Source organism: Pyrus communis, chromosome 10 (assembly GCF_041283825.1).
Source record: "Pyrus communis isolate YQ-2024b chromosome 10, ASM4128382v1, whole genome shotgun sequence".
NCBI classification, from domain to species: domain Eukaryota; kingdom Viridiplantae; phylum Streptophyta; class Magnoliopsida; order Rosales; family Rosaceae; genus Pyrus; species Pyrus communis.
In genome coordinates, this window is record NC_142574.1 from 33,068,111 (window position 1) to 33,081,857 (window position 13,747).

The 13,747-nt window shown below is 36.4% G+C and overlaps 2 protein-coding genes across 2 annotated transcripts; one reads left to right on the plus strand and one right to left on the minus strand.

Annotated features, from left to right (window-relative positions):
• The first annotated feature begins 106 nt into the window (after window positions 1–106).
• Window positions 107–3,285, plus strand: LOC137727883 (inositol-phosphate phosphatase). The gene is made up of 12 exons (XM_068466719.2): window positions 107–361; window positions 477–532; window positions 638–688; window positions 1,036–1,116; window positions 1,239–1,342; window positions 1,416–1,500; window positions 1,693–1,747; window positions 1,841–1,884; window positions 2,368–2,436; window positions 2,516–2,616; window positions 2,694–2,750; window positions 2,951–3,285. The coding sequence occupies exons 1-12, from the start codon at window positions 349–351 to the stop codon at window positions 3,045–3,047; spliced, it is 813 nt and encodes a 270-aa protein (XP_068322820.2). The 5' UTR covers window positions 107–348; the 3' UTR covers window positions 3,048–3,285.
• Window positions 3,286–3,545: 260 nt separating this feature from the next.
• On the minus strand, window positions 3,546–5,924 carry LOC137727882 (cytochrome b561 and DOMON domain-containing protein At4g17280-like). The gene is made up of 3 exons (XM_068466718.2): window positions 4,991–5,924; window positions 4,209–4,463; window positions 3,546–4,113 (listed from the first exon to the last, which is right to left on the minus strand). Exons 1-3 carry the CDS (start codon window positions 5,624–5,626, stop codon window positions 3,820–3,822), a joined length of 1,185 nt encoding a protein of 394 aa, XP_068322819.2. The 5' UTR covers window positions 5,627–5,924; the 3' UTR covers window positions 3,546–3,819.
• Window positions 5,925–13,747: the final 7,823 nt, after the last annotated feature.

A 13,747-nucleotide genomic window follows, 5' to 3' on the forward strand; every position in this document is an offset into this window, starting at 1 on the left:
ACACTTTAATATTTATTTTTCTGAAAAAATTAAAAAATATTCAAATATTATTAGAGGTTATTTTAAGAATAATAATAACTAGAAAAATAGCATTTTACTTTATTTTATGATGAAGAAATAAAACATTGGGATAGCTACAGCAAGCAACATGGCATATACTTTATGCCATAAGCGAATGGCCCATATATTTAATTTAATTATTTAATCAGTTTCAGTCACCTGGTAGCTTCATTCAGGAGCTACGTGAAAAGCTCGAACACTGAACACATCGCCTCCATCACTCGTTAACATCTCCTAGACTCCTAGGATCACTCAATCTGCATTTCCTTCTCTCATCAGACCGTAAAAATGGCGGAAAACGGTAGATTCTCTTCATATCGTTCAATCTTTAATAAAATTCTCCAATTTCTGTCCTTCATCTTTTTTATATAAATTAATCTGCAATTTGTTTCGTAAAATCTTGTGGTGGGTTGTAGATTCGCTTGCTCAGTTCCTCTCCTCCGCCGTTGATGCAGCCAAGAAAGCCGGCCAGGTCAGTCCCCTCCGCTCCTTTAACTAATTTTTGTTTCATCTAAATTTCACTCAGCAGTAATTGAAACAAAGTGTGCAATCTGTGTGCTGTATGATTTCATTGCAGATAATTCGAAAAGGGTTCTACGAGACCAAGCATGTGGAGCACAAAGGCCAGGTCTTTTTACTTGTTTTTCTTCTTTTTTTTAGTTGTTTAATCAAATGGGTGTTTGGGTAATTGGATTTTAGAAGTATAATTGCTGATTCAATGTTAGCGTAATAGTTTTTAAGTGAAAGATTTAAAATTCGATTACTTAACAAGCATCGAAGATATATTGATTAAAGAGTTTCGAATAAGTTTTCGCCTGTGGCAGCCAAATGCTGCGTTGAATTAGAATATGAATGGAGAAAGTTATATTATGTGGTTTGAGGTAGCTCACTGTTGGGTGCAAGATATAGCAAAATGAAATTTCATGATCAAAACATTACTTTTCTGTTAATCTTCCAATCTGTTGGGCAGTGCAGGTGGATTTGGTCACGGAAACTGATAAGGCATGCGAAGATCTAATATTTAATCATCTCAAGCAGCTTTACCCCAATCATAAGGTTAACTCTTCATCCCGATGTATCAGCAAAGTTCACCATTGGTGCTTAGAATAGCATTGTATCTCCTAAGACTAGTTTGTTCTCTACATGCTCTGAATTTTCTTAGTCGGTGTTAATTTTAGTTCATTGGGGAAGAGACTACTGCTGCTAATGGTGTAACGGAGCTGACTGATGACCCCACATGGATAGTTGATCCCCTGGACGGAACCACTAACTTTGTACATGGGTAAAAATCAATTCTTGTGTTGTAGATTTTTGTTTATTTTCGCTATGCTGATTAATTCTTATTGCTGTTATAGGTTCCCCCTTGTCTGTGTGTCAATCGGCCTTACAATTGGAAAGATACCTACAGTTGGTGTTGTTTACAATCCAATAATTGACGAGGTTAGGATTCTTATCTCCACTAATGTTAAACTCCAGTGGTTAGCTATGACTCTTGTTCTAATAGATGATACAATTATGAATGGTCAGAATTATAAGTTTTACAGTGAATAGCTTCTGCTGAAATGTGAAAACTTGCTCTCTAAGTAGTACTAGCTGAGGAAAGTGTGCTAACTTGGGGTTCATTATACGTAGCTCTTTACTGGCATATGCGGAGGAGGTGCATTTCTCAATGGAAATCCCATAAAAGGTGATTGTTCTGTTTTTAAGCATCAACTTCGTTGTTTCTAAATGATTAAAAGATTTCCTATTTAGTGCTTAATAATGTTTTGAATTACTGCAGTATCATCTAAGAACGAACTTGTGAAGTCTCTCCTTGCAACTGAGGTATAGAGTTGACTGATTGATGGATGGTGGTTTGTCATTGTTTTACATGAATGGGGTGATTTGTTGTTTCTCTAGCCAATCCCCATGTAAAATAAAGCCCACCGCGAACGTTTTAGTTAAAAAATGGGACTAGAAATTGGTAAATGATAAGATGTTATAGGATGAGAATGTAAGTCACATAACCATGCATATTGTGTTGAATACTCTGTGGTGGGATAAAGGTAGAAATAGGTATAGATTAACAATTTCTTGTTTCAAAGACTAGTTAATGTCACTGTAGATGATGCTTTGGTATATTATATGCTCCTGCATAATAGCACCTGAATTTGTACGAAAGTAGATAAGCTGAATCTTTATATGCATTATATATTTTTTTTCATAAATATGTTAGTTCAATGAAGAGTTATACAGTGGCAAACATGATAAATGTTAAAAACTTTTTTATATTAAAAGCCCTCATATGTTGTTGTACTGGAAGAGCAGGTTGGAGTAAAACGTGATAACCTAACAGTGGATGCAACCACAGGGAGAATTAATCGCTTACTATTTAAGGTAGAACCAGAACTTTCAAATGCTAATCTTCAGAGTTGAGTTGGCATCCCAATTGTATATTATTCTCTCTTTTGAGCAGGTGAGATCTATTCGCATGAGCGGCTCCTGTGCACTGAACCTCTGTGGAATTGCATGTGGGAGGATTGATCTATTTTATGAGCTTGGCTTTGGGGGTCCTTGGTATGATCTTTCTACTATGCTTGTTAATTTTAGTGTTAGCCAGTAAGTGATTGACATTGGTTTTTCGTGTGCCTCAGGGATGTTGCAGGTGGTGCTGTGATTGTTACAGAAGCCGGAGGGTGTGTGTATGATCCGTAAGTAACTTTATCTTCAGCTTAAGATCATTCAAGAATTAATTTGAGTCGGCAATAGAAATACTTCTCTTTGAAGCGTACACTACTGGCAGATCGATAACGTCTATCTTTTTGCTAACAAAACTTGAAACTTGCATGTAACATCATGTGTATATACACTTCTACTTACGTCGAGAATTGGATGTAATTTTCTGCATCAGATCTGGTAAGGAGTTTGGCATCACATCTCAAAGAGTAGCAGCATCAAACCCTCTGCTTAAGGATGCATTTGTTGAGGTTTTGCGAGATTCGGAATGAGTCAGCTTCTTCACTCTATCAAATCTTTCAAGTTAAACATCCTCTCCATGAAGCAATAAATTGGATTCCTCATTTGATTACATGGGTGTAAGTTAATACCCATTGGAACATTGAAATGGTAATTTAGGGCATGTGCAATGGCATATTAATTGTCGAACCTATTTGATGACATATCGTTGGCAATGTTTGTATTTGTTGTATGTTTATAGGTTCACAAATGAATTTGATGTTTCGAGTATGTGAAATTAAAGTCATGCTTAGCTCACATCAGGAAGTTGATATAGAAACAAATTTATAATGAGATGGAAAAACCAAGCGATATGAATTCCGTCTGTTTTTCTCCTTCTGTACTCCTCTCTGTGGTTTTTGACCCTTGATTCTCCGATTCATTCAATCCAAGGGCTTAGAAAATAGAGAAGTGCAGGCGTGAAAAAAAGAGTACCGAAATCATTTCCCAATAATTAAATCAATTATAAAAGGAGAAAATACAGGTATAAATGAGTAAGTAACAAATATATTAAATCTCTATCTCGGACAGCATGACTAATACAAAGTTCACGCAGGGACTGCCCAAGAACGAATTTTTACCAAAGAATAACCTCTAATCCCGAACGCACACACGCGTACACAAACACTCATGCCATAAATATACAAAAGGGTGCAACAACAAATGTATTCAGAAGGGCCGCGAAAGAGGTGGAAGAACTCGAAAGAGCCATTTCCTCCGTCTAACAAACCATTCCGTCCACTCTGCTTTTCGTCTCTCCGACCTCTAAGCACCATAGCCGTTGACACCGTTCGCAGCATGCGTTGGCTTTTCAGACTTCTTCCTCTTCAATACAACATACCATGTGTAAGCTTCCAACAATGCAGCTTGGACAGCGAAAGCAATGATCAAGCCGATGTATGCATTCTTCCAGTTTTTGTTAGGCTTCAAGATGTCGAATCCTTCAAAGATGTTGACGATGCTAAGGATGATAACAGCGTACCCAGTTGCATGGTGGTACATGTTCCAGTAGAATCTGAACTTGTGATCCTTGTTGGGTCTCAGAAGCAAAGCGAACACCTGCGTCGAGATTCAGAGCTTTCACTTAGTACATGCTAGGGCAAAGATCAAAGACACATTACAACACTGTTAGGTAGAGAAGAAGGTTGAATTACCTGAAGCGTTCCAAGGGCGAAGAGGGTGATCCCAATGTTTCTGTGCGTGTCATATTGGACGCCGGCAGAATCGCTACCGAGTTTAAGACCAGTGGCCCATCCTGCGACCCCAACGGCGTATGCCGAGGTCTGGCAAGCGGCATGAAGATAAAACCATGCAGGGTCTGCGGACTTGAAAACCCTCAAGTACCTTGCTACCATGGCACCAAGAGGCATCAAGATTCCCCAGCTCACTACATTCAGCACTCCGTGAATCTGTAATTTGTATAAAAAATGACCAAAAAAATTTAGGGGGTTTGACTATTTCTCAAGACCTTAATTAAAACTCTAAATTACAAACACCAAACAAGTGACCACCAATTCGAAGAAATTTTAACACAATCAAACAGATCCTCATCAACTAATATAATTAAAGATTAATTTACATTTTCCAGAAGCGTGCATAACACATTATCTAGAGCGGATTTCGCTACTTGAGTTCTAATATCTCCTCATAGTTTAAATTAGTTTACACTGATATTTTCCAATAGCTGAAAGGACTATGTCATAGATGCAATTAAAAAATAAATACTTTTTATATAAAAAAAAATTAATTTATATTTCTTGAATATAATAACATTGAAATATCAAAGACTTTTATCAAGAAAACCGAACAAAGCATCGAAAAATTGTGAATTAATTGAAAACAAGAAAAGATTGCTAAGGGAAACAAATTTCAGAACAAGCAGTATAAGGATCAGATTAAAGCACAGAAAAATTGAGTCAATTCACAATTCACTTACGTTTTTCTTTCTAGTGGTTGAGCTGCCACTGCCGGTGGATGCTGTCTCGCCGGAAAGCAAATTCAAAGTCCCCTTGGCGTTAAGATTGGCGGCGACAGTGCTGTGAATGCCAGGAGCGCCACTCGAAACAGGTCCCTCCTGCCAGACCTGAAGAATGGTGGTGGAATTGGTAGGGAGCGCCCAGGTTGCAAATATGATCATCTCATCGTTGTTCAGATACTCCGCCGTCAAGTCCGTGACCTCGTACTTCAGCTTGCCCTCCGCCAGCTTGGTCGAGTAGCCCTGGATCGGCGACGCGTACACCTTCGGAGTCCCACTGGACTGCGGCCAAGCGACGAGAGATTGGGCGCCGGGCATGGCGGACGACGTGCTGTTGAGGTCCGGATTGATGGCCCACGCGACCCAGCTGGAGGCGGAGACGCCGGTGTGCCTGTAGGCCATCTGGAGCTTTCCCGTTGACTGGTCAAAGGTCCAATGGAGGAAGGAGTTGAGATGCAGCAAGTCGCTGCAGGAGGTAAAGATCTTGTTGCTGGTGAATTTGTAGTTCCTGCAGGCTGTCGTTTGGGCGTAGGAAGATTGTGAGAAGAGAGAGAGCAGAACAGAGAAGGCCACCGCAAGCCTCAGCCTGGAAGCCATGGTTGTGAGATCTGAAAAATGCTTCTGAAAAAAGTGCTTTTGAAGGAAAATCTCAACTGGGTTCTATTTAATTGGAGAAGGGGAATTGAGAATGTGGAAAAAGTTGAGAGCTTTTATAACAAGATCGGACCTTTTTGCTAAAATAAGCAAAGGGGGTGTGAGGAAGTTTGGGGTGTTGCAAAGAAAAATGGGGTGTAAATATAAGAGTTGTTGGTGGCGTGTGGAGTCTTTGAAGTCGTTGGCTAGTCTGTTGGGGAAGGTTCCATTTTTCCACTTGTAGTTTGAAACTTCTTTATTTAGAAAAAAATATACTTTATTTTTCTTCTATCTTTTCACACCTGCCTTTTTGCTTGCTTGCCCAACTTTGTTCTTCGATTTTAATCAACGTTTCAACAAGATAGTCGGTCGGCTTTGAGAACAAGGTCTCTCAAACTCTTCGTCCCACATGCCTTGTAAAATAACAGTACATTTGTATGTTTAAAACATCGAAAACCAAAGCATTTGATGATTTTCCTTTTTCTTACTTTTAATTGAACCGCAAGTAAGTCAACAGAAAGTTCTCTTCATTTCTAATTAATCCTGTTAAGTCATAAACTGATCAATTAATCAAGATATCACTATTAAACGTTGATAATTTCTTTCATAGGATTTTCATTTCACCATTTTAGGACAAAAATGTAATAGTCTGATGAGGTAATAATAATTTACATAAATTGAAATTGACGAGTGATATAACCAACTTATATGTTACAATAAAATTTGAAAATTGTTATTAGCATTTCAAAATTTTCATTTTACATTTCTCACAAGTGTATTTTTTTTCCTTCTAATTATAGAAAGTTTGAAGCGTAAAATAAGATTTTTAAAATGTCAACAACAAATTTTTAAAATTAATTATGTTAATATTAACCCTAAATTTAAACTCAACATCCGTTTACCCATGTTACAAACTGTGAACTAGTTCAAAGTAAGCTAAACTTGACCATTAACACCATCCGAGTTGTCCTCATTGGAGCAATTTCATAGGATGGTGCACTAAAGACTTAGACTAACAAAAGTCAAATTAAAGCGACATGCAGGGTTAAAGTACCACTGAAGCTACAGTACGTACGTGTTGAATGGGTGGGAAAAGGATTCTCTTCGGATCCTTTCGTCTTAATCTATCAAATCAAGGAATCTGTATCGTTGAAATTTAATCCAACGGTTAAAGTTATTGTAACTTTTAAAGTGGACCCTTGTTTGTAGCTGTTGGATCAAATTTCAACGGCACGTATTCTCTGATTTTGTGGATTAGGAGGAAGGGATCCAAAGAGGATCCCTTTTCGAATTGATGTAAAAAACCAGGTTAATAAATCAAAAGGTAATACTAGAAAGATTAAATTTACAAACTAAATGATGTGTCACTAATAGGAATAAGCATATTTATAAATATTTAAGTAATACACCAATTATTAACTTCCTTATTCTTTAATTTTTAAAATTTTATCTATAAATTTAGTCTTTTTAACATTACGTTGGATGAAATCACATGTACTAGCTTCCTCCGCCTCGGCCTCGCCCAAAACGTTTCGTTTACCACTTCCACGGACCACGGAGGCATATATGGAGGAAACAAAGGGATAGGTTGGGGTTAGGCGTACAGCTGAGCAGGTGAACAGAAAATCTCCTCAAATTGAAGCCTGGCTGCTGTAGCTGGTCAAACCAAACCAACCCCAACGACGTACAGGATTTGACACAACGTCCCGTTGGGACCCACAAAAGCCCGGAGAGCGGCCCACAACAGCCGCCGTTCACACGGTTCCAGGTCTTCATGCATTGCCGCCGTCTTTTGTCGTTTCTTCTTCGTCGTCTTTCGAACACGGCGAAGGCGGTGAACATTCAAACAGTGAGGAATATCACTACACAAAGCGTAGATATTTGTAAATTTGCGTCGACAATATTGTCTAAAAAAATATATATTAAAAAAAAGAAATCGGCATGTCCGGTCACAGACCTGGATCCTTTCCGAGGCAAATCTTTCGGATCCTGCTGAGCGACAAACACAGGTTATTGGATTTCGATGAAACGGTTACAAACATAAATCTTTATAATAATTGTAATCATTGGATCGAAATCCAACTATCTGTGTTTGTCGCTCAGTAGGATTCCGATGATTTGTCCCGGAGAGGATGCAGTTCATCCGGTCACAGCCCCTGCAGGTAGGTAATAACAAAGTTGAAGGCCTACAGACCTCTCTCAAGCTGACAAATTGAAAGGACATATGTACCCTGGTCTGGTGCATGTTCTAAATTTCAATTACAAAACACACAGCAATTAGGAATTGAATCACAAAAACATCACAGTTTCATACTATACAAAATGCATGGCCCAACAAAAAGAATGTTTTTCCATCACAAATGTACGATTCATTTTTTGGCAGACTCACCTGTCGTTTTCTGTTGTCTATTAATTAAACAGGAATGTGGTTTTCAAATCTTTGTTGAACTTTAAGCCTAAGTTTAACGGGTCAACATACATATGTACTAATCAAATTCTATATAATAGCGTTACCCAGAGTCTTTGATGTTGCTTTTCCTTCAAATTTTTATATACAACAAGATGTAATACTTACACGAGAATATGTTTTCAGCACTCATTTTCTCTTTATTCAAGTTTTGTTCATTTTTGTTTATCGATTCTCTTTTGATTTTTTCAATCTACATGTTATAAGTAAATAAGAGTTTGTAGAAAGAAAAAAGACGATGATTGAATTATGTAAGTTTAATACGAGAATGTAATTGTTATTCTCTTAAGTGGAATCTTACCCATTTTGGTGAATTACATTTTTTAAAGAACTCTGAAAAGAAAGACTGAAGATATTAGTGATGCATGCATAATCCTAGCTATCAGTCTTTTATTCCTTGGTGGAGTAGGTGGGATTAAGACTAGTTAATAGACGACCTAATCTTAGTTAAAGCTGAAATTAACAACTCTCTCCTATAATAAGGAGACTTGGCCGGTGAGGAGGATGACTTGAGCGAATTGGTAAGCGCTCAATTTTGACCCAAAACTATAGATCTTCGTGGGTTTTCGTACAGGGGTTACTCTTTTGCATATATAATTAATAATTAATTAATTGTCCATTATGTTAGTCCATCCAATTAAAAGCTGATTTACACCCCTCACCTACTGTTACCATTCTTTCTCAATTATCTCAAGCCTACTAACTAGTTGGAGCCATCAACACGTCGGTAAGAATGGCTTCCACATTGGTCTGCCTTTTCTTTGGAAGCCTGTAAGCCATCATCACGTCAGAATATGGAAGCCTCTATATCACATCCATCCCGTGAAATTAGGGTTTAGAACATGAACTTGTGGTTCAAAGTGTTTTTAGACAATCAAAAATGTTTTTGAACCGTGTTTGACATAAAAAATTTAAAGCGTTTATATATCATAAGGCAACCATACATGTTTTTCTTTCTGAAGCACTTCCAAGTGTCTTTTCAAAAAGTTGTTCTAGTAAGAATATTTAAGCTTGCTTTGAGGTGGCTGCAAGCATTTTTTGACAACATAAAACGCTTTTGACTGCATTTTTGACATAAAATTATGAAAGTGCTATTATTTCATAGAACACTTTGCTTCTTCATGAAGCTTTCAATGTGCTTGTACTAACAACACTTGTGGCAAAATGCTTGAACACAAAGCCGTTGAACTGTAACTTACGCCAAGACCCATCATGTGCTGCCCTAGGGTTACGCAATGCTGTCTTCAGCTTGGGCTTGATCGAATTACGATATGTCATGATGGGCCAAATTTCAGGCCTCACGAAATTATAACCCAGTTCATAGATAGGCCCCAGCTCGACCACTCCCGAGTGCACCCAGTCGGGCCAGTCCTGGACCATATAAATTCAGAATCCGAAGTGAACAAAGAACGCTCCAGATCTGTGCTGTAAAACCCAAAAGGTGATTGATTAGACAAGGTGGACCATTTGCCAGCATTGAGAATCATTGTGGCTTCTGCCAAAAGTTATGGCAACGCAACCATCACCAAAGAAACCTAATAAATACGATTGGAATTTGCAATGAACATATTAATCAAACCGAAAACGAGGTAATTTCTACGCATTACCTTTTTTTTTTTTTTATGATTGAATTGAATAAATCAAATAAAATTCACAACCACAATAAATAAAAGTGTGGATACATATTATTTAGACCAAAGAAAGAAGAAAAGGATGTGCATTTTCATGTTTGATGTTAATTAGTTATCTCTTACGTCTTAATCCAACAATCAATCCAATGTCTGAGAAAATGGGATTCGATTTAGGCCACAAGAGAAGAGACTGTATCTACAGCTGTTTGTTTTTGGTGAATGATGTTTGTGATTGCGCATGCTAATTGCTAAGCCAAAAAGGTTTGGTGCCAACCAGGGATCGTAGATTCCAAGAATCATGCGTTGCCAAGAACTTTCTTGCACTTGAAAAGCAACAGCGTGTTTTTTCTATCGATGCAACAACGTGTGAATCATAAATTAACACGTAAAAAAATTACAACATATAAATTGACAGTTCATGACTTATGATATTCGCCACTAATTTGGCATCGAAAATGTAGGCAAATTTTTCTCCTGACCTAGAATCGAAGGTCGTTGTCCCATATCCCATCCCATACAGCCATGATATACAGATCTTTGAAAACAAGGAATAGGGCTTTGGTCATGGTCGTAGTCACTGTGCCCACTAAGCTAGCTTAATTGGCATATTATGATGAAAGACAAACGTGCGTGCCTACTTATCTTTCAGTTTCTTTCAAGTTTCAGCTTTTGGCATTCTCATGAAATATGATGCACCATTAAATGACCAAAACCTAATTACCAAAAGCACTTTTAAACGTATGAAAAACCAAACCCTATCTAAAAGCACGTTTGTAGGTTTGGTGCGATTCGCTGTACGTTCAATTAACGCCAACAACAGTAAGCTTAATTATCATTTAAGTAGAAATTAAGATCATTTTATACAGTGATACGATTGTCTTAATTAAGTTTGAGGTCTCTAACAGTCTTTCACAATGATATCACTCTGTGTAACTAAGATTTGAATTGCATATGGTAAACATCCCTTTGTGTGAGTCATGTCATGTGTAGTAGTAGGGTTAATTTTCAGGAGCTGTCTGCTGCAGGCTAAACATGGTTGGCCACACCCATTTATTTAGTATTCTTGGGTAAATATTCTTGAGTAGAAAAAGAGGAAAACTTTGGTAACGATTACTTTATTCATGACACACGTTGTATAAAAATATGAGATTTACTAGACGTTTTTATTTAATATGAGAGTTGCTCTAATACAATGTCTTTACCCAAAGTAATTTACTCAGTAGGAAGGGGTTGACGGGCCGGAGTAACCTAGAATATTTAAGCTATGTTTAGATGAGGGACTTTCGAGTCTTTATACGAACGGTTAAGGCCAAATTAGGAAAAAACGCAAACCACAAAACGTTAGATAGAGGGGCTAGAAATGCAAATCTAATATTTGCCAGTGGTCATTTTTGCAAATTTCTCTCATTTCAATGAAGGCATTTTATAATTCTTTTCTTACTAACTTAATTATTCTCAATTCCTTGCAACTTGGATAGTCCAAACACAGCCATCCAGTACATCACACAAATATAGCCACAGGGTTTTACAGATTCAGGTGATCTTCAAAAGATATGCAGAAAGATTTGAAGCAGAAAAGTGAGGACTCATGGGCCATGCAGGCCATTAAAGATAACAAAATGTTACAACCTCATCGATTACTTTGGTAATGGAAAGCAGTAAGTGAACACACACACACATACATATATAAATATAACACCAATAAATGCAGTTAAAAACTGCGATATCCCCCGCTAGGTAATGTTTTCATTCAATAACATCAATCAAATACGAATTTTTAAATGGATAAGGTTAAAGAGATCAAAATTTTAAACTAAATGACGTGTTACCAATAAAAAATAAGTTCGTTAATCAATACATAAGTAATAATCAATAATCAATCACCACATCATTTAGTTTAAAAATTTTGGTCTTCCTACTATTATCCTATATATATATGTGTATATATATATATATATACGTGTATGTATATATATATATATATGTATATATGTGTGTGTGTGTGTGTGTATATATATAGAGTACATTAAGCTCTCAATTCTGTAATACTCAAAAGTTTATATTTAACATCAAACACAGTTGATCGATGAAGTTGGACATGCATTATTAGTATTTACTAAAGATCGATCGTATTCAAAACGTCTTCGTCTATATGCACACACAGACTAGCCTTTTAATCGATTTTCATTTATGTTGAAGGGGAAATTAAGTATAATATACATATATATGTATAATATTTGTAGAAAATTATATATTCTTTTTAATTTCAAATCTGGTGTGCTGTTTTGAGATAATATATATATATATATATATATATGTGTGTGTGTGTGTGTGTGTGTGTGTGTGTAATATACAGATATAAAACAGCTCGAAAACTCGCCGACCCGATGTGCATACCGTATATGCAAAATATTTTTATTTTGGTCAATCGTTTTATGCAAAATATAACCTCCTAATTACAGGCATATATATATAGATATACATAAATACATATGTATGTACATATATAGGATCTGGTGTGAAATCGTACGCAAACAGTACAGACAAACACAAACCATAGTTTCGCATGCATGTAGACAGACTTGTCAGCTTCAAATGGATGAGGATGAAGCCTAGTTAACAGCCACATACAGTTTATTCATCACGGTTGACAACTTTGCATTTTAATTAATAATTTTGTGTGGACAAGATGAACAGAAAAACAATTGGCACACCAATGCACATTGCGTGGAAATTGGACCCCATACCAATCAGCCATGCATGTCACGACCAGCTAGCTAGAGTTTTCAATTTGCTGTTTGCCATCAAAATTCTATAAAATCCGAGAGTTAACTTCTAGGCCCAAATTTGTAAATATAAAATCTTAACCCTACAAAACTAATGCATGCTCAACTTGTCAAGTCTTTTATATCTATTAATTTTGCATCGGGGAATTAGAAACCTTGCTATGCGTTGAGTCATGCTTCCTATGACTGATTGATTTAGATGGATTCTCGTAACTTTTCTTTGTAGTATCGGAATAAGTTTTGATTGAGTTTAAAGATTCACTTGTCTCACGTTAATCAATATGTGTAATTCACGTATTAAGCTTAAACGACATCATGCGTAAAAAATGTGCTTAGAGTCTAAACATCTAATCAAACAATTCAAAAACATTATAATAATTCATATGGAATTGAGTCACTCTTTATATAACAATTTAATTTCGTGTAGAACCTCGACTGCATTATTTACACCACTTTATTCTGTTCTAATTTCGATTCCACGTGCTTCTAGCTTGTGAGGAGTTTTCTTAATGCACTATGACACCATGATCGCATCGTCGTTTCTATACTAGTTTTGTGGCAAAGTTTACTTATCCTTAACACATGTTTGCACAATAAAAGTGTTTACTTAATCAGGATTATTATTACGTCAATCGACCTGGCTTCCAATTCATGTGTTGTCGCTCTGAGTGCCGAGTATGGTGAACCACAAACATCAAAACTTATTCGCGAAAAAGCGCATAAAATTGTTGCGAGTCTGCGCAGCCATCATTAGCCTCTTTAATCTTTAAACCCTGAAATTCTAATTAACTTAACAAAAATGCTATTTTTGTCACATTTTTGTATCATATTTATACAATATATTTGTATGGAAATATGGTATGAAAAATAAAATAAATATAACATTACCATTAGCTTGATTATAATTTTGAATAATCGTGCGTTATAAGTAATGTAAAGTAATAAACATGATGATGGATTTTCAGTTTAATCTCCAAGTTACAAACATTTACAATATTACAGAAAATTACTGGAAGTTCGTCATCATTCTAAAAGTTTTAGTCAAATGCGCGTTATCATGTAAAAGATACTGTGTAGTGAAGTGAGTTGCTCAACTAAATAAAACTTTTTACTTGATAACCTAGGAACATTATTTCTGTAAAAATACGGCATATTACAAAGTCCTGGACCAAAATGAATAAACAAATAAATACATCAAATT